Source organism: Palaemon carinicauda, chromosome 18 (genome assembly GCF_036898095.1).
Source record: "Palaemon carinicauda isolate YSFRI2023 chromosome 18, ASM3689809v2, whole genome shotgun sequence".
Lineage (NCBI taxonomy): Eukaryota > Metazoa > Arthropoda > Malacostraca > Decapoda > Palaemonidae > Palaemon > Palaemon carinicauda.
The window spans coordinates 50,877,148-50,898,121 of record NC_090742.1 but is presented as its reverse complement, the minus strand read 5'-3'; the positions used below and the strand labels follow the sequence as shown (position 1 = coordinate 50,898,121).

At 43.8% G+C, this 20,974-nt stretch overlaps 1 protein-coding gene across 4 annotated transcripts in view; it reads right to left on the bottom strand.

The window, feature by feature from the left end:
- Positions 1 to 20,974, bottom strand: part of LOC137657816 (uncharacterized) — a 514,523-nt gene that overhangs the window by 210,577 nt on the left and 282,972 nt on the right. For all 4 annotated transcript variants that reach the window (XM_068392347.1, XM_068392350.1, XM_068392348.1 and 1 more), the window contains exons 12-13: positions 9,171 to 9,359; positions 7,142 to 7,298 (exon numbers count right to left, since the gene is read on the bottom strand). In XM_068392347.1, coding sequence (XP_068248448.1) covers positions 7,142 to 7,298; positions 9,171 to 9,359 — 346 coding nt within the window. The remainder of the gene's footprint in view (positions 1 to 7,141; positions 7,299 to 9,170; positions 9,360 to 20,974) is intronic.

Sequence of the window (20,974 nt, the reverse complement as noted above, 5' to 3'; positions counted from 1 at the left end):
GCCGGTTCGAACTTGTGCTTGGGGACTAAGCCCATCGAACCTTGAGGCTCTGATTGACCCTAGCAGCTCCAGACTGGGGCTTTTAATGAGCTTGTTAGGCTCATGTCTGATAGTGGCCTCAGACAAGACATGCCTACAGCAACGACGTCTGGCCGCAAAGAAGTCGTAGGAATCAGACAGTAAGGTTTGAAGTAATGACTTTGTCAAGACCTTAAAAGGTGGTTCTTCTTCATACATTAAAGAGGTCTTTTCTGCCATTGTAGCCGAGTTGATAGGTCCACTCAGGCGCATACAGGCTTCGAGCTCGAGGCATATCAGAGATTCCGGAAGCCTGGGTAGCCACTCGCTGAACTGAATGGGAGCACAGTCAGCGCTTAATTTACCCAATGTGAAGGTCGCCGGGGCGTTAGCCCAGCAATCGTGATCCCCCAGGGACAGGAGGGAGGTCAGATGCGTTTCCTTCAGCTGCGGTAACGGCTTGTCCTCGTTTATTGCCTGCCGAGCAAGGTCCGATATCTTAGTGACACACGGAGTAGGGGTTTACTCCTCCACTAGAAACATCGTGTACGGGCTCTTGTGAGGTGTTAACGTAGTGTTAACACACTCCCACTCGTTTAAGGGCCGGACCCAAGTGGACTGAGCCTGCCCCTTTGGGTACATTTTGGTTTCTTTGGGGACCTTGTCAAACCTTACGAGTGTCTCCTCGGTAAGGCATGCGAAACTAGAGAGAGGGAACTGTAGACCCGGCGGGTAGAATTCAAAATCTTCTACAGTCCGGGTGCCAAACCCTTCGATGGTTAACATACCATCTTTGAAGGGAGAGCGCAAGGCCCCCTTCCACGGATTGCTTTCGACGAATTCCGGGAGCCTAGAGGCATCCGGGATGATATATTGTGCTGTTGAGGTAGCCCATAACAAATGAGACCCTGTATGAGGCTATCTGGTTTAGCACTCACTTCCCCCTAATGGGCAATAATTCCATTCAATTGTCAAGTTCAAAGAGGCACCAGGAATCTTCCATCCTATAATCGTGGTGACTCGGTATGTGACACGAGGTTTGAGCCAGTGAGCTACAGAGGTCCGTAAATTATATATATATGTATATATATGGATAAATATCAGCACAACATCGTGTTCAAATAGAAATAAATTTCTACCTCATCCCTGGGATCGGTCGCTGGCCTCTTCTAATGAAAGGTCAGGTTGAAACTAACCATGCCACGAGAGGCCATGCATCAATCTTGAAAGGGCTGCCGGATCGAAGGGAGCCTCCGGGGTCGTAGGTTTCAGGCCGGGCTTCGCTCTCGGCCCAAGAGAAGTCTTAACTGGTTTGGTGATTTGGAAGACCTGTGAGTCTTTGGTAGGGCTGGCAGGTAGCTTTAACTTTAGGGACAACGGGACGTGGCCCGACATCAGCCACGTGCTTCCTTGAAAACCCTAAAAGGAAGAGACACAGGATCTCTTTGCCCTGACACTCCAGGCAAACCCGCCAACCCAGATCTAAAGAGTCGCCAAGGTAGAAGTCATGGAAGACTGCGAGCTCCGAAAGAGGGTATATCGTTACTAATGAACAAGGTAACTCCGTTGGGAATGTAAAATAAATAGATCGAGAATAAATGTTTAAATCGATCAATCACAAAGGAAATAAAATGAAAATCCCAAAATAATATATCCGAAGTTATAATTATAGATAGTAACGACAGGGGCACCTACAGTGTCCCATAGTAGGGTAGTAACCCAAAAAGATCCGGGTGTTCCGAATTCTTAAAATAGACCGGTATGAAACCGGGACAAAAGGCTATGAACAAAATTTCGGACCGGTATAATAACCGGGGAGAAAACTTTCATAAATTAACTGACATTGTCAAAATAATTCCATAAAAGGTGAAGATTATCAATGAAATAATATTGTCATAGCGCGAAATATACTATCCCGTCGGTACTGGGAAAGTATAGAATATCATAAAGATACATAAGTATCCCATAGCAGGTCAGTAACCTAAAGAGATCCGGATGCTCCGAATTCTTGAATTACAGTAGACCAATATGAAATCGGGACAAAAGGCTATGAACAACTCTAGGACCGGTTTAGTAACCGGGGAATAACTTATAAATAAACTGACATTGTTAAAACAATCCCGTAATAAGTTAAGGTTATCAATGAAATAATATTGTCATAGCTTGAAATACACTATCCCGTCGCTACTTGGGAAGTATAGAATAAAATACAGATACGTGAGTATCCCATAATAGGTTAATAACCTAAAAAGATCCGGGTGTTCCGAATTCTTAAAATAGACCGATATGAAATCGGGACAAAAGGCTATGAACAAAATTTCGAACCGGTATAGTAACCGGGGAAAAAATTATAAAAATTAACAGACATTGTTGAAACAATTCCGTAATAAGTTAAGATTATCAATGAAATAATATTGTCATAGCGAGGAATATACCATCCCGTCATTACCAGGGAGGTATAAAATAAAAAGGGATGAAAAAGGATGCAAAAAACAGTGATGAATAAATATAATCAAAACTAGTTCCGGGGCCGGGGAACAGGGTTGGTAAAGTAAACTTAAAGTAACTTAAAGTAAACTTAAAAGTAACTTAAAGTAAACTTAAAGTAACCTAAGATACATCCTTAAAATACATAAATAGAAAACTCCAGTTATGATCTAAAACTAATGTCTGTAATTGAATAGGGCTCCCGGAGGGAGGATATTAATCAAAACTGTGTCAGTGTCAACAGATCTTGTATTTAAGAGCTCGGAGGCTCCGATGTCTGATGATGGGAGGGTACCACGGGAGAGCGCGGGGGAGCCAATGGAACCCCCCCTACCCAACCAGAGGTACCGGGACGAAGGTAATGATTCATGTAGAATATAATATAATGATATAGGATATTAATAAGTCCTATGCGGACGATAATAGCAGGAGGTACCGTAGGTGGGGACACTCCTAATTTAAGTGCTCATTCTTACAACCATAGCTAAAAGCAAAAGTTACACCAAGGTGCAGTCATACCGACTAATCACGTGTGATAGTCCCCGGTGGTCCCGGCCCTCCCCCTCCCCCGACCGATGGCCAATCGGGGCGACGGGAGGGGAGGAGACGAAACAGCCCGGTATGAATGAATGAGACTAAGTCACACCCCGTGGGTACACTCAGTCCTCAATATGTCGGAACGTTGAGGGAAGACTGAGGAACAAGCATACTTGACCCGTATGTCATAACCAACAACCATCGAGTGAGAGGAAGGGTGTACACTGGAGGAGGGGGGGATGGAATAGCCTCCCCAACCTGTGGGGGGGGGGGTATGGTACCGGGGAATCACCAGTGCGTAGTGGTAGACAGGGCTACCAACTGGAGATCCCCTCAACATGACATGAAAATCCCAAAAATATGATCATAACGGAGTAAAGCAATAAATATAATATCAATGCACAAATACATAAAAATAATTAATGAATTAAAAGCGAAATCACGTAAGTAAGGTTAGGCATTCAGAAATAATATGGCGAGAGAGGGACTCGGGCGAGTGGTAAGGGAGGAGCATGACGCCATCAGCAGATGGAAAGCAGGGGTACCAACCTAGTTACTGAAGCGGTAGATCGAACAGTAAAAACAACAAAATACGCGAGTCCCACTCGAACCAAATGTAAAACTAGGTGGAGCGTACGAAATAAAACTAAAATGTTTAATAATAATAAGTGAGATGGTCGTCTTCCTAGAACTAGCGAAACAATCTCAAAGGTGACGCAATCCACCAACATGCACGAATGCAGGCATACCAACATAACCTACTCCTTGATGAAACGCTAACACTGATATCATAGGATAACATAAAATTAATGCTAGATGAAAGCATAAAGACGGTGTACTATATAAATGTAAGGAAAAAACTCCTAAAAGTTCGAACAAATATTAATGACTGACGAACTAACGAGAAAAAGGGCAGAGCCGAACCATGAACGGTAAGAACGGGGACGCCGTTCATATATAAACACTTCTCCATTAATAAAAACAGAGGTTACACTGCCCAATCTCGCTAACATTCATGGATAAAGTACTTAACTTCGATGGGGTATCATGGGAATCGGCCATCGATTATAAAATAATGATAAATCCAAGGATAAACACGAGAAAAAAACATGTTGGACTTAATAACAACAAGTGCTATAAAGGAGTGACGTCACTGGCGTGGGTTGGGTTAGTGGTAGTAGTGTTGAACGGCACCTCGCTGTGGCGGGGATTTTGAAGAGGAGATATCTAAATAGTGCGAGACCTCTGGTTGTGAATTATCACGCCCCAGTATTTTATACCGACACCTTATATAGGTGAGCGAGCTGGGTTCAACCTGGCATTCCTATGCTTTTTTTCTCTGGTAATATATAGCAGTTATATTCCTTAGAAATAGTGCTCTAGGAGTATTTCACTGCGCGGCACAGGTCGGAGCCCAGAAATATGGGTTTTTAGTTGCACAACATGAAAATTCAGGGAGAAGCTGATGATCATGATCCTGTTGCTGCAAAGGAATTCCTAAATATGTACCAAAAATCATCAATGAAAACCCAATTTATCCACAACTCATCTTCAATGTCGATGAGATGGGCTTGTTTTGGAAGAGATTGCCCAAGCATTCATTTATTTTCATGGAAGTAAAAATTATGCCAGAGGACAAAGCAGCCAAAGATAGGCTAATATTAATGTTAAGGGGGAATGTAACTGACTATTTCAAGCTAAAGCCATTGCTGGTTTACCATGCAATCAATCCTCAGGGCCTCAAAATATCTAAAAGTTCATGTTTCTCATGATCTGGACAGCTAATCAAAAGGCATAGGTCACCATGGCCATTTTTATATTTTTTAGGCAATTTCTTTATTTGTCTGTGGTCATTTATTTATTTGTTTGTTTGTGTCAGTGGACCAGATTAAGGCAAAACTACTCAACAGATTTTGACGCAATTCTCACCACAGATAGATCTTAGGCAATGGACTACTCCATTAACTTTTCGAGATGATCTCGTACCAGATCTGGATTTGCATTTTTCACCATTTTAAAGATTATGCCAAAACAAATTGACACACTGGATTTTCACATAATTTTAACAATGGATAGATCTTATGCATTGGAAGAAATAACTAAATTTTGGAGGTGATGCGGATCAAGATCACGACTCTAGAGCAACATTGCACGTTTCACCATCTACTGTACAGTCTGCATATGAAAAGTGGGTGATGTCCATAGACTTTAATTAAAAGTTGGCAATATTCATTGGCAGAGGTCTGAAATCTCTGATTGCTCTTGTCTAAGAATGGTTCAATAGTCATTTTAAACAATTAGTTAAGGACAACTACAAGGTGAAGAAACTTCTTTTCCTGGTTATGTTGATCCTTGATAATCCACCCAGGCAATCCTATGCATCTCGACGACCTGGCCCTAAATGTGAACGTTAAGTTTTCTTGCCACCATACAATGCCTCTCTTATACAACCCATGGACCATGGCATCATGCCAATTTTAAAGTGGCACTATTTACGGCGCACCTTACACCAGGCAGTTTACTTCAGTTAAAGACAGAATAAACAATCGGAAGTTTTGCAAGGACCATTACATTTATCAGGCAGTGTTAAACATAGAAGCTTCTTGGCCCTTAGTGACTCAAACAGTAATGAATGGTGTATGGAAATTGAGCCCTCAATTCAAATTTTAAGGTTTTGACGAGTCTGTGAAGGACATATCAAAGAATGTGGTATCCCTTAGTAATGAGCTTGTGATGGATATGGCAGCAGAGTATTTTTAACAGTTGCTTGAGAAAAAAAAAAAAAAAGTTTCCCTGATCCAGCACCAAGGAACTTTAAAGCTTAAGGAAATGCAGCAGAGTTTTTATAATTTATTCATGATCAGTCAATCTTTAGTCCCAGGATCCTTCAGCTGAACAATTTGCAATTATAATTACTATAATCGAGTTGAAGACCTGTTCCTTCCATAAAAGACAATTTTCTATGACAAGAGAAGGCTCACTACCAAACAAACTTTAGACCAGATGCTAGTAAGAGTATAAAACTGAGAAGATACAGATTCATCACCAGCTCTTTATATCCAAGAACCACCACCATTGAAATCAGGTTATACAACAATAAAACCTCAAGTAGCAGCTACTACAGTTACATCTTCACCATCAACTAAATCATTATCCTCCTCCTTCAATAACTAATTTTTCAGTTTCAACCCCACCTTATTTCATGTCCAGTAGGCAGAAATAATGGCAATTTCAAGGTAGAGTGACCATTGATAACGTGTTACTACAGTGTACTGAACCAGAACATTCATTTGCACACAAACACTATCACACTCTCTCCCTCTTGCTCTCATGTAGGCATTTATTTTTGTAAAAGGATAGCAGGTTGTAAGCACTTTCTCCAGCTTAGTAATTTTGTAGGGAATGTTTAAGTGACATTACAGGGTAAAAATGCAGCCTACTCCAGGTAACAGGGAACAAATTAGCAATGTAAGGTGGGGTATTACTGTACTCATTTTAAAAGTTGACAAAGAAGCCAGAAAAGATTGTTCAAAAGGCTCATTCCAAAATACACACCTGTAGTCATCAACAACAACAAAAGAAATATAATGGATGGGCACAACAAGCATTTAGGCAGTATTATCTCCAGTTATTAGTACTGACTCTAAGTAATGACGAGTCATCAGTTGCAAGGCGTATTTCAGCATTAGAGTTGCTGTGACGGGTTAAACAGAGCCTGAATCCATGGGTCTTCCTTATGCTCATCGACACTATGCTATACACATTTATAAATTGGCCCCGGAGCAGGACAAACAATATTTCTTTGGTGATTTTTGTCATACTGGTTTCCATGATCTAGCCTTTAACAGGAAAGTCTTGGAGATCACGCATCATAGAAACCCCAAAAATAATTATTCATTACATCACTGCATATTTTTCATAAAATGTTTACAGATATTTTCATAGTCACCATATTCTCGTATCTCAACCTATAACAATACTACTGTAAAATAAAATAAAAAACTTAGGAAAATAGGGATTTATAACACAAATGGGATGTAAAAATTAATGGGAAATGACATTCGACTTTCAAACTAATAACAAATATTTGCAAACTCACCTTTAATAAAATAAATTTTATTGGAGTTTTTACATGCTAGGGATATCAGTAACGTCCAGGAGCGAACTGTGGGAATCACAAGGCCTGACAATTGAAATACATATGCAGTAGAAGCAAGGGCTGCAAAACAAGTAGAGGCATCTTCCAAAGTCACACCCTAGAAAAATTTATTTTTATTTGAAAAAGTATTGAAAAAGTATTATCAATTTTAAGGGCAAATTGGGATGGCTATTTTTTTCACAATAATCATAGTGTACCTAGACCAATGATTCATATTTTTAAATTTATATAGGGTCTAACAAAATATCTACTCTTTAATAACAAGCAAAATTTTGGCAATGTAATATAAAGTTGGGAACAAAACTAAATCTTCTTGGCTGAAAAAAAATTTATATACAACTTTATATTTGAACTTTTCAACAGTTAATGGTAACCTACTATGAATTTCTGGCAAAAAATAGTGTGTTTTTGTTTAATATCTTCCATACTAATTACTTGATCAGAATGGTACGTCTACACAGCATTCTATAGACCTCACCTATTTTTTTATACTTTAATGCATTGGCAAATATCGTTAATCAAGGTCTTTATCCTTGGAATAATAACGCCCAAGCCAAGTGAATCAGGTAAGTAGGTGAAGCAATTTGAATACCTACACTCCTCTGTCTTTCCCTCCCTCTGTCTAGATCCTCCACCTATCCCTCCAGTAACCCAGTTCCTATTCTCTCTGGCATCGCTTACTTTACCATTTCTGTTATATTTGTTAATAACTGATAGATTTGATATGTGGGATTTTTGTTGTAAGTCTTACGGTGCATAAGAAGTTTATAGCCTTTAGCATACTTATCCAACTTGATGAACCTCCCCTGAGGGCTTGTTTTAACTGTCTAAAAATAATGAAACATGTATTTTTCAAAGGCAGGATTGATGGGCTTTACTTCCTTGAAAGGTAAGTAAATGTAATCAATTGTTAAATAAGTTGACTGAGAACATTACGGTGTATTTGTTTAATTTACCATTAAACCTTAGTTTTAAAGATATGACATTGAAATTTGGTATATAACTTAAAAAGACATTATAAAACAATGAAACTGAGCCCTCTTTCCAATTTTTTTTTCCATTTTCTTAATTTTTTACCTGGTTTTTAGGTTTTATTCTTTTTTACCATAATGAAAAAAATTCACATCTAGCAAAAAACTGGCTTATAGAAAAAAATTCTTCATATGATTGGAGGTCTACATCAGGTCTAAATAGGGTAGTAATCCCAGGTCTTAATATTAATTATCAAGGGAGTAGATAGAATTTGAAAAACACTCATTTTCTAGATAAATCGCCCTGGCGTCGCAAAACCGAAGGTCAGGGGCAAAATTCCTATGCAGTTTGGAGATATTCTAAGTTACCTTATTAAGTGGTATGAATGTCAAAGTACTGTCCTTAAAAAATGGCATTAGCCGGCCGGCCCCCTTAATTGCAAATAAAAACATAGCGTATCAAGGATCAAGTTTTAAACATGGTATAAAAGACTACAACAAGCCTTCAAGAAAGAAATTTCTAAGCCGGCCAATCCTTCACAGTTGAATTCAAATATTTCTAGTGATTTAAAGAAAAAAATCAGCACTAAAAATTACACCAGTTTACTCATATCTAAGCAATACTGAAATTGATGACTGCACAAAAAAATTAACTAGACAAAAAACTAAATAACACTGTTATCAAATTCAATAGATAAATAGAAATCACTTTATTCAATCAAGACAATGATGAATATGATGCAAAAGATCAGAAAATCAAACCAAATATCTATGACTCAAGAGACAAAATAATGTAAGCTGTTAAGTGTGAGTACCTTAACATACTGTTGACAATCTAAATCAAAAAAAGAAAATTGTAAAACAGTTACTTGTACAGTCATGAGAATAACTTTAAATATGTTCTGTAAAATCCCAACATTAAACTATCTTAATAATGCTTACTGTAATATATTGCTCAAACTTGAAGAAAGGCTAATAAACGAATAAAAAAAACTCACCTTAGAATCAAGTTTTTCCCATATGGAGAGTGCAACATTGAGGGATGAGAGTGATATCTCCTGCGCATGAAGAGTGAGATAAGTTGAAGATGGACGTACATCACAGGCATCATCCACCTGAAATTCTTCTCCCAAATCTGTAGCCTGAACACTAAGAGAAACAGGCTTGCCTGCTTCTTGGACTTCAGCCTGGAGTGAAAAAAAGATTTTGTGCTGTAGAAATCGGAAATGCTTCTACTGAAAACAGCATGATTCTTGGGAAAGGGAAAGGAAAACAAGACCAAAAGAACTCAAATGTTTGTAACATGAAAATCACCAATAGGTTAGTAATATACATAACCAATGGAAATTTTTTGACGAGTTATTCCAAAATGTCATTAATATTTGATGAAAAACTCTATAACACGAGATAATTAATAAAAACAAAATTATGATATGACAAATTCGGAGATAATTTATATTTTTCCTAACTATACAAACCTTAGCTATTTAATATGGGTATTACTTTCGGCGTAGCTGAAATGACGAGCCATTAGAATTTTGAGGAGGGTTTACTACCCCCATCGCTAGTTAGCGGGGGGGGGGGGGTAGCTTGCTAACACCCCCCCCTCAAACACCTGTGTGCTGAGCTCACTTTGCTTAGAGGTAGGACTTCATGGGGGATAGGGCTGGCAGGCTAGTTTCATTAAATAGCTAAGGTTTGTATAGTTAAGAAAAATACAAATTATCTCCGAATTTGTCATTTGTTCTGTAACTGAAATACAAACCACGCTATTTAATATGGGTGACTCAACCCTTAGAAAGGGTGGAAAAGTCCCAACTATACTGGCTTTTCGCTTTGCCTGGGGACTCATTATCTGAGTGTGTCAGCACTCAACAATAAAGAGTCCCTGCACCTCGCTCGCACCTTGCTATGCAAGGGCTAAGGTCTATATAAGCTGTGTGTGAAGGATTATGTGTGTCTCGTCCTAGGAAGTTGACCTGAAGTTCTTAGATGGATAACTTTAGGCTACGAATTTCCCAATACCACCTCGTCAGGGTATGGGGACGTTACAGTATTAACTTAATACTAGGAACACAAGGAAACATGGTTTACCTGCAGTGGTTTGAGGTCAGCTACGCAGAGAACCCAGGATGCTGCTTTCCCCAAGAGAGAGGAGGATGAAGAAAAGAATATGGGCCAGACATACCTTTTCTTTCATGCAAACTAAAACCGGGTAACAATGCCCTCAACCCTCAGCTACTTGTCCATTAAGGAGCCTGAGGTTCAAACCAGCTGTTGTGCAGCCACCACAGGGCCGATAGAGAACGTATCGAGCCTCCTGTGGGTCACGTCTTGCAGGTAGTGGGCTGTGAAGGTCGTCTGACGCTTCCACACCCCTGCTTGCAGAACCTGCGTCACTGAGAAGTTCTTGAAGGCCAGGGGCGTAGTACGCCCCTGACATCATGCGGTCTAAGGCGACATGATGGAGGAGGGTCAGGATTCAAGAGACAGATGGCTCACCCTACGAATCCAAGCCGAGATGGTATTCTTGGTGACCCTCCTCTTCGTTCTCCCAATGCTCACAAACAAAGCTTGCACTTGGGGACGAACACAGCCGTTCTTTGAGATATAACCTCAGACTCCTTACTGGACAGAGTAGGGGATGGTCTGGGTCATCTGTTACAGAATGAAGACTCGAAATCCGGAAAGAGTCGAATTGAGGATCCGGCACTCCCGGATTCTGTCTTAGCCACAAACTCAGAGACGAATCAGAACGTTACCTCCCCTTATCCCCTTGCATGGGCGATGTCATACGAGACACCATAAAGTTCACTGACTCGCTTGGCCGAGGCCAAAGCTAGTAGGAACACCGCCTTCCAAGTTAGGTGGCGATCTGAAGCCTGCGTAATGGTTCGTAGGGAGGTCTCTTACGAGACCTGAGAACTCGAACCACGTTCCATGGAGGAGGTCTCACTTCCGACTGAGGGCAGGTAAGATCATATCTTCGTATGAGTAGGGAAAGTTCCAGCGAGGAAGAAATGTCCACTCCTTTGAGCCTGAAGGCTAGACTTAAGGCTGAGTGATAGCCTTTCATTGCCGAGACTGAAGGGCGCATTCTTCCCGCAAATATACGAAGAACTCTGCTATCGCTAGAATAGTGTTATCGAGTGGAGAGATACCCCTTCACGACTCCAACCACAGAAAACTCGCCACTTTGCCTGGTAGACCCCTGCGGATGACCTCAGCAGGTGTCCAGACATCCCATTCGCAACTTGTTGCGACAATCCTCTCTTAGTGAGGAGATGCTGGATAGTCTCCAGGCGTGAGGTTAAAGCAAAGCTACGGCTTTGTGAAAGATGTTGACATGTGGTTGTCTGGGTAGATTGTGTCGTGGAGGGAGCTCTCTCGGTAACTCTGATAGGAGTTGCGGAAGGTCCGGAAACCATTCTGTATGATGCCATAGCGTAGCTATAAAAGGTCATCGAAAGATTGACCGATATTCTGGTCTTGTTGAGCACCTTCCTCCTCAGACAGAACGGGGGAAAAGCGTACACGTCGGTGCTGTCCCACCGTTGTTGGAAGGCATCTTGCCAGAGTGCCTTGGGATCTGGGACTGGGGGGGGCTATACAGCGGGCGCTCTAAGTTCAGCGCTGTAGCAAACTGATCCAGTCGGGTAACCCCACAAAGTCAGGACTTTGTTGGCTACTGAATGATCCAAGGACCACTCGGTATTCATTATCTGAGACGCTCTGCTCCGACTGTCGGCGAGCACATTCCCTTTGTCTGGAATGAAGCGAGCCGATAGAGGAATCGAGTGGACTTCGGTCTATCTCAGTATCTCTACTGAGAGATGGGATAGCTGCTTTGAAAAGGTACCTCCTTGCTAGTTGATGTAAGCTACTACTGTAGTGTTGTAGCTCATCACACCACAGAATGATCCGCCAGGTCTTTGTTGGAACTGTTGAAGGGCCAGGAAGACGGCCTTCACCTCTAGCAGATTCATATGGAGGCACTTTTCCAATTCTGACCACAGGCCTGAGGTACTGTGTCACTCACCACTGGCGGTTCATCTGTTCCGCAGGATCCATAGGGATCATGACGTCCGGGGAATCGCAGTCTTGATTCCACTAGGACCTGAGTCGCCCCTGGGGAAACCTCATCCTGAGGCGACCGTTGAGAACTAGATGGGCCCAGGGTGAAAGGTGACCGAGGAGACGTAACCACGATTGGGTTGGAAGCTCTTCTCGTCTGAAGAAAGGGCTTGTGATTCTTCTCAGCCTTGCTATCCTGTCGTCTGATGGAAAGGCCTTATGGAGATTGGTGTCTATAATCATGCCTAGGTGAACCAGTCTTGATTGGGCAGCAGAGCGGACTTCTCGAGACTTACCATGACCCTTAGGTCCTGGCAAAGTCCTAGAAGTTTGTCTCGGTGTCAAAGAGGGAATGACTCCGAGTCTGCTAGGATCAGGCCGTCATCCAGATAATGGAGGAGACGGAAGCCGATCCTGAGTGCCCACAATGATATTAGGGTAAACACTCTGGAGAAACCCTGTGGTGCTGTGGAGAGACCGAAACACAGCACCTTGAACTGGTACTCCTTGTTGTCTATGCTGAATCCTAAGTACTTCCTTGAAGACGGATGGACTGGGATCTGGCAGTACGCGTCCTTCAGGACCAGTATACACAAAAAGTCTTGCGATTTACTACAAGACTGACTGTGTCTGCGGTCTCCATGCTGACCGGAGTTTGCTTTAATTTGGGCCTCTGCCCACAGAGTTCACCGTATTCGTCCTCAGGGGAGGTAGCAGTGTTGTGAACAGGACGCGATATCCCTGACTGATTATGGAAATCGTCCAGGAAACGGCCCTGAGTTGCCGCAACTTGTCTGCGCAACCTTGTAGGTATCCCGCCACTGGTGGACATGCAGGGGAACTGGCAATCCTAGCATTTGCGGCCTCGGCTGCTCCTTCTAAGCTTCTTCCCTCCCCTGGGGGACTACTTGTCTTTCTTGTCCTTGACTGGAAAGGGCTTAGACCCCACTGTCTTAGCTGCCGTTGTTTTGGTGAGACGTGGTTGCTGAGGTGCTGGAGGTTTATAAGGCTTGAATGTCAAAGGCCCATAAAGGAGGGAGTCTTAATGACTTCCTACACCTCTCATCCGCCTGCTTCACGTCCTTTGGCTCAAACAGGTTCGTTCCCATAACGAAGGAATGTCTGAGCCTGTAGATTTTGGTGCTAGGGGACTCCCGTTACTGTCTTGGAGTCCTTTGACTCCCTCCCGGGAGGGATGCAGGACTCCAACCACGATGGAGGCAGGCTCTTCTCCACCCCTATTCGAGAAGACTTTACCGCGCGAGGTGGGGTTTCCCTCAATGGTGTGATTGGGGAATGTCTCACCTCCCGTGACTCTCCTGAGGGCGGGAAAACTTCGTCCGAAGGTGAGGGAGAAAAGTCTGAGGGGGAAGAGTGCCTGCCTCGAAGACTTATGAGGAGACAGCTACGTCCTCGGAGAAGTTACCTCGTCCGAAACTCCTCTTTTCCTCATCGGGGGAGTGGATGCAGCCAAGGATTTGTGGCTCAACTCAGAGAGAACAGCTTAAAAGCCTGTGCTACCACTCTGATTAGAGTCCCAAACCAGGCTGCTGGCTGACGGCTGCGCTGTCAGACACTCCCTCTGGAGGGGAAGTCGCCTGTAAAATGATAAGGAAGGCATGTCCCTGGGCCTTTCTGGAACCTTCCCCCCCCCCCACCGGCAAGCGCGCTGATCTGTGCTTGGGGGGGGGGAGAATGTGGCAATGGCGCCCTTACCGCGTGATGTCCGGCAGCCTCGCGCGGGGGAGGGTATTGGTGATTGCGCTAGGGAGCACGCTGAACCTCGCGCGATGGGGAATACCCGGGGGTCGCGCGCGAGCGACTGTCGAAGCGCTGATGCAGGGGCGCGGGAATACCCTGGGCTCACGCGCGGGAGACTGTTGAAACGCTCGCGCGCGCGGGCGCGCAGGCGAGACTTCATAGAGTGCGCAGGAATCAGATTGATGCAGGATCAGAATGAAGAGCCTGTGTGGGCCAGAATGTTGTAGCGTGCAGCAGCGCGTAGGAGTTTGTTGGCGCGTGCGGAAGACCATCGGTGTGCGGAAGACCATCGGTGCGCGCAAGACTATTGGCGCGCGCGCGGGAGACCATCGGTACCCGCGCGCGAAGAAGATCGTCGGCGCTTGCGCGCGTAAGAAGATCGTCGGCGCTTGAGCGTGTTAGAAGATCGGCAAGCGCGCACGGGAAACCCTCTTTGCCCGCGCGCGGACGATCGTCGGCGCTTACGCGCGTAGGAAGATCATCAGTAGCGCTTGAACACTTCGTAGAAGAGACTAGAAGACACTGTTGGTGGCGTCCCTTAGGGCCGTTGGATCAGCAAGCTGACCTTATAAGGAGCAATCCTTCGAAGAGGAGTCTCTATGAGTGGCCTCTCTCGTGAACGAGAGAGGTGAACACTTCGTAGAAGAGACTTGGCAATACTGTGCTCCACCCCTGAAGGAAGAGAAACTCAGCAAGGGGGGAGAAAAGTCTGGCCGAAGAGCAGCACAGTAGTCGACGGCGATGAATTATTAAGGTATGGGACGTTCTCCCTCTGCAGGGAGAAGAACTCACACCCGGGGAGGGAACTTCCCTCGGAAGGGAAGTTACCCAACCCCTGGAGACGAACCTCCTTTAGCATTCTAAGATGATCTGAAGTGCTGGCATGTTGTCACGGGAGAACTTCTAAGAGAAGAGATAACGCCCATGACGACGTCCTTTGAGGAACGGCAGCGACAGCAGACTCCCCAGGCAGAAACAGGACAGCTCTGCTTCGTTGGCACTCTTTAGTCAAACGAAGAAAAACTGCATAGTTAACTGGGAAAATAAAATAAAATAATTATTTAACAGAGATTCCCCAGGGAAGAACTCCGAAGAGTAACCCTGAGGGAATAGCAAAATATAAGAATTGAAAGTTAAGTATGCGCCCTCCTCCCCCACTGACATTCACGGGAGAAGGGGGGGGGGGGCGGAGTAATGTAATAAAAACAGAATTATAATTATCTAAATCATCTAAGAATATTCACTAATAGTAAGAACCACTGACCCCCAAAGGGAAGTGTTCCCCACAGAGAAGCTGAAAAGTTAAAAATACAATTAGATTTCATTAAAAACAATTGAGACAAATAAACGGAATAGCAACCCAACCCGCAACGGGAAAGGAGCTTCCGTAATAGTACGTAGTAGTAGTAAGAGGTGAACGACCTCGAGTGAGGGAGAGACCGTAGTCAATCTAAACTCCCACATTCCCTTCGCTGAGAATCCAAGTTCCCCGTAGGAAAGGGGGAACACCGAAGATAATAGATGAATGAAGAAAGTCCAGCGATGACGATTCCCACGGCGGCCGAGTTAACGGAAGAGCCGAAAGAACGACCGAAGGACCAAAAGGGAGAGGCCGTACCCCATGACGTGTAACCGTGATGGCCTTGCACTATGCAGGTGTCGTTGTCGTACATCACACACACAGCACAAACACTGAAAAGAAAACTTACTACATTTCTATACACAAATATACACATAAACATGAAGAATGTTTATATATACTTACAAGTATAAGAAAAAGTACAAAGACAAAAAGCATTAATGGCTGTCAAAGAGGCTGTGTGGGGGGGGGTTAGCAAGCTACCCCTCCCTACCCCCCTCTAACTAGCGATGGGGGTAGTAAACCCTCGTCAAAATTCAAATGGCTCGTCATTTCAGCTACGCTGAAAGTAATACCCATATTAAATAGCGTGGTTTGTATTTCAGTTACGGAACAAACTACTTTTACAGGATGAAGGATCATAATTGAATGTAATAATAATAAACAATTTAAATAAAAAGATGTGAGCTTCAACTATATTAAGCTTTTCCAGTGCTGTTTTTACTTATCCTTCTAATGTTTTTATCACCTTCCTCATGTTTAGAAGTTTTCCCTCAATCTGGTTCCTCCAGTCCTCCCTTTACCATAATTTCTACCTCCTTTATCATTTCACAATGCTAAATGCCAAAATATGAGTTAGGGAAAATTAAAAAAAGAAATGGTTCATCTTTCCAAGCTGCAAATCTCACCAAGAAAAATGCAAATTGAAATATTCCAAACTTGAAAATACTAATAAAATCAATGAATATATGTTGCCGCATTTCCATGTAATTAACTTCCTAAAAATTAAGGAATATTGTAACGCATTAAAAATCAGGGTAACAAAAAATTTTAGGAACCAAAATTATATAAAACTAGAAAAGCACTCTGAGTGCAGATATCTCCCCCCCCTCCCCAAGAAGCATATTTATAAAAAAACCAGCATGCATTTCACAAAATCAATTTAGACTGACAGTCATAACAATAAACTACTACCCGGTATGACCACTTTGCAAACTTGGGGTTTAGGTTATTTATATATAAATATATATATATATATATACATATATATATATATATATATATATATATATATATATATATATATGTGTATATATATTTGTATATATATGTATATATATGTGTATATATATATAAATAATATATATATATATAAATAATATATATATATATATATATATATATATATATATATTTATATATATATATATATATATATATTTATATATATATATGTATATATATATATATATATATATATATACACATATGTATGTATGTATGTATGCGAGGATGTACGTATGTATGTATGTATGTATGTATGTATGTAATGGTGTGTGTGTGTATGTATGTATGTATGTATGTATATATATATATATATATATATATATATATATATATATATATGTTTGCATTTGTGTATATATATATATATATATATATATATATATATATATATATATATATATATATATATATATATATATATATATATATATATATATATACACACACACACATAATGTATATACAATTTATATATATATATTTATATATATATATATATATATATATATATATATATATATATATATATGTTTGCATTTGTATAAATAAATATATACATATATATATATATATATATATATATATATATATATATATATGTTTGCATTTGTATAAATATATATATTTGCAGCCCACTACCTCAAGGACTATACGAGGAAGTCCTTGGATGCCTTCTCAATCGTGTCAATCATTTCGGCCATGCAACAAGTTTAGTAGTTTGGGCCCAGGGTTAGCCATGGGAAGTAATCGTAAGCGACACAAGTTCCTCCTTATTATCCCATCTACGTTGCTACCCTCTATCCTTTTCCCCAGACCCACCCCTTTTTCCCCCATCCCATAAGATTTGGCCTACCGCCATGTTGGTGCCAAATACTAAGGACGTGCTAAGACCTCTAATATCATGAGGTCTTGGGGTACCAGGCACTGTGGAGCCCTCACTCTCATAGGCCCTCTTTATAACCTGTCTAAGCCAGAAGGATATGGTGTTTTTGGAAACTGCCTTCTTGACCGAGCCTGTGGACACAAACAAACTCTTAACCATCGGTCTGAGTTTGGCTGTCCTACTAAGGTACTTCCTGATGGTCTTTACGGGACACAAGAGTAGGTCACTAGAGTTGTCCGAGCGCGGAATAGCCGGAATTGAGAACTCTTCGAACCTAGGGTCCGCAATTGCAGGGTTCTGGGTCTTTGCTACGAACTCCGGCAAGAACTTAAAAGTCATGTCCTTCCACCCTTTCGAGTGGGATACCTCGAAAGACAGGCCGTGGAGCTCCCTCACTCGTTTCACGCAAGGGCTAGTAGGAAGATGGCTTTGAGGGTGAGATCTTCGTCTAAAGCATCCTTTAGAGGTTCGTACGGAGGGCGTGAAAGGGCCTTGAGGACTTTGGCCATATCCCACTGGGGAACCCTCGAGGTGCGGGGATCACAAGTTTGCTCAAAGCTCCTGATGAGCATCGAGATGTGACGCGAGGTCCCTAGATCAATGCCCTTAAGCTGGAACACCTGTCCTAACGCTGCTCGAACCCCTTTGATGGCTGGGATAGAGACCCCTAGATCATCCCCTCAAGTGTACCAGGAAGTCTGTGATGTTGTGGACCGAAACGTCCAAGGGCCGAAGGTTCTGAGTGGCACACCATTTGACAAAGATTGCCCATTTAGATTGGTACACAACACAAGAGGACCTCCGCAGGTACCCCGACATCCTATCCGCTGTTTTGTCCGAGAACCCTTCCTTCCTTAGCAACCGCTTGATAACCTCCACACGTGCAGCCCCAGCCCCTGAGTGTTTTCGTGCACCTTTTGAAAGTGTGGTTGACGTAGTAGGTCTCCTCTTACTGGTAAGGGCCACGCAGGAGAATGGCTAGGTCCTGCAGATCCACGAATCACTCCCTCTCTGGCCACCAGGGTGCTACCAAGTCATCTCTGTGGCCTTTGACTGTCTTAACCTGTTGAGCACCTGTCTGATCATCCCGAAGGGGGGAAAGGCGTATACGTCGAGGTTGTCTCAAGGGTGCTGGAAGGCGTCTTCGAAGGCTGCTGTCGGATCCGGTATCGGGGAGCAGAACACGGGGAGCTTCGCGTTTAGTCTTGTGGTGAACAAGTCTATCACTGGGGAGCCCCAACGACGGAGGACTTCCTGTGCCACTTTGGGGTGAAGGGACCACTCTGATCCCACTATCTGGCCTTTCCTGCTTAGTCCGTCCGCCAAGACGTTCCTCTTTCCGGGGATGAATCTGGCCGATTGGAAAATGTCGTTCCTTTCGGCCCATTCTAGGATACGAGCTGTGAGATCACACAATTCCCTTAATTTTAGCCCTCCTTGATTCTTGGTGTACGCTACTACCGTGGTGTTGTCGCACATGAAGGCTACCGAGTTTCCCCGAACGAGGCGGACGCAGCTCATCAATGCCCTCTGCACTGCCATGAGCTCCAGAAGATTGATGTGCCGGGCCTTTTCCTCCACTGACCATTTCCCCTCTGCTGTTTCATCAAGGGGATGCGCTCCCCACCCTTCCGTCGATGCGTCCGTGAAGAGCAGCATCTCCGGGGGGAGGGGAGCCGAACGGAATCCCTTTCAACGTATTCCTCCTGTCAGACCACCAGAGGAAAGCTTCTTTGGAGGGAAGTGACACCGGGATTATCTTCTGTGGGGCACTTCCCATTGACCAGAGGTCCTTCAGGTTCCACTGAACCGGTCTGAGTTTGAGCCTGCTCTGCGGAACCAACTTCTCCAACAAGACCAGGTGACCTACTAATCTCTGCCAATCCTTGGCCTTCCTTGGGGCACCGGCCAGGAACGGGCGGATCACCTGGTCCAGGTTGGGAATCTAACACCATCCCTAGGTAAGTTATCCTGGTGGTGGGAACCAGATGGGATTTCCCGAGATTGATGGTTATCCCGAGTTCTTTGCAGAAATTGATCAGCTGACTCCCTTGTTCTCTCAAGATTACCTCTAAGGCTGAAACCAACAACCAGTCGTTGAGTTACCTTATCAGCCTGATGCCTTGCTTGTGTGCCCAGGTCGAGACCAGGGCAAAGACTCTCGTGAAGACTTGAGGGGCTGTTGACAGACTGAAGCAGAGGGTCCTGAATTGAAGAGTCTGGGGGCCCCACTTTACCCTGAAAAACTTCCTGCTGGAGAGGTGAACGGGAACCTGGAAGTAGGCATCCTTGAGATCTAGGGACATCATGAAATCCCCTTCTCTCAAGGCTGCCAGAACAGACTTCGGCGTGTCCATCTTGAAGGGTGTCTTCTTGATGAATTTGTTCAATGCCGAGAGGTAGATTACTGGCCTCCAACCTCCTGTTACTTTCTCCAACAGGAAGAGTCGGCTGTAGAATCCTGGCGACGGCTCATGCACGGGTTGCAGGGCTCTTTTCTCCAGCATAGCCTTTACCTCTGCCTGAAGAGCTGCCTTCTTCTCTGAGTCGTTGGGAGTCAACCCTACCCTTCGGTGATCGGGGATCAGCGGGGGCGGCTCTGACAGGAACCGTCCATGGGTCCGCCCCTGTTGTCCCGCCATGCTTGCCAAAACTGTTTGAGGCATCCCCCCCACCAGGGGCGTGGGAAGGTGTAGGGGGCCTCTCTCTCCCTATCTCCTTCTATGAAGGCGGTTTGACCGGCTTCTCCTTGACCCGGAGGGACTTAGGTCTATAGGAGGTTAGGTGTTGAGCACCACTCCCCCTGGAGGGCCGTGAAGGCTGGTGCCATGAAGAGGTGGATGCTTCTTGCCTAGCTGGGGGCGGAGGCAGGTAGGCCCCATCCACCGGAAGTCTCCTCACAACGGGCCGCCTTGACAACTGCTACCTGGGCTCAGGTGGCACCTTCAATCTGCTGACTCTCTCCATCGTCTCTGCTACCGTGTGGAGAGGGAACACCGTCTTGGCCCAGACAGGAGAGTTTCTAAGGAACTTTGCCTCTCACTCGGAGAGCCTGCGGGAAAGTCTGTTTAGGATAGTGTCCCTTCTTCTCAGAACCCAGTTGGCTGTCTGAGTAAGGGACTGGTGTGTCAGAAACTTCATGGCCTTACCCCCCGAATGGATCAATTCTTTCAGAAGGACCTGATTGTCTGGCACTGTGAGGTCGTATGAGATATGAAAGTCCACCAGTGTACAGGACCACCAATCCAGCCAAGATGTGATGTTCACGATGTCCTGAGCGATGACCTCCATCATGGCAGCCTCCGCTGGAGAGAAGCACCTTATGGTATGACGAGACCTCTTTCACAGAACACTCGCCCGAGTCAACTAAACCGTCCACTACCCGTACCTCCACGTCGGAAGGTTCCTCGAACGCGGAGGGATCCGTGGGCATGGAG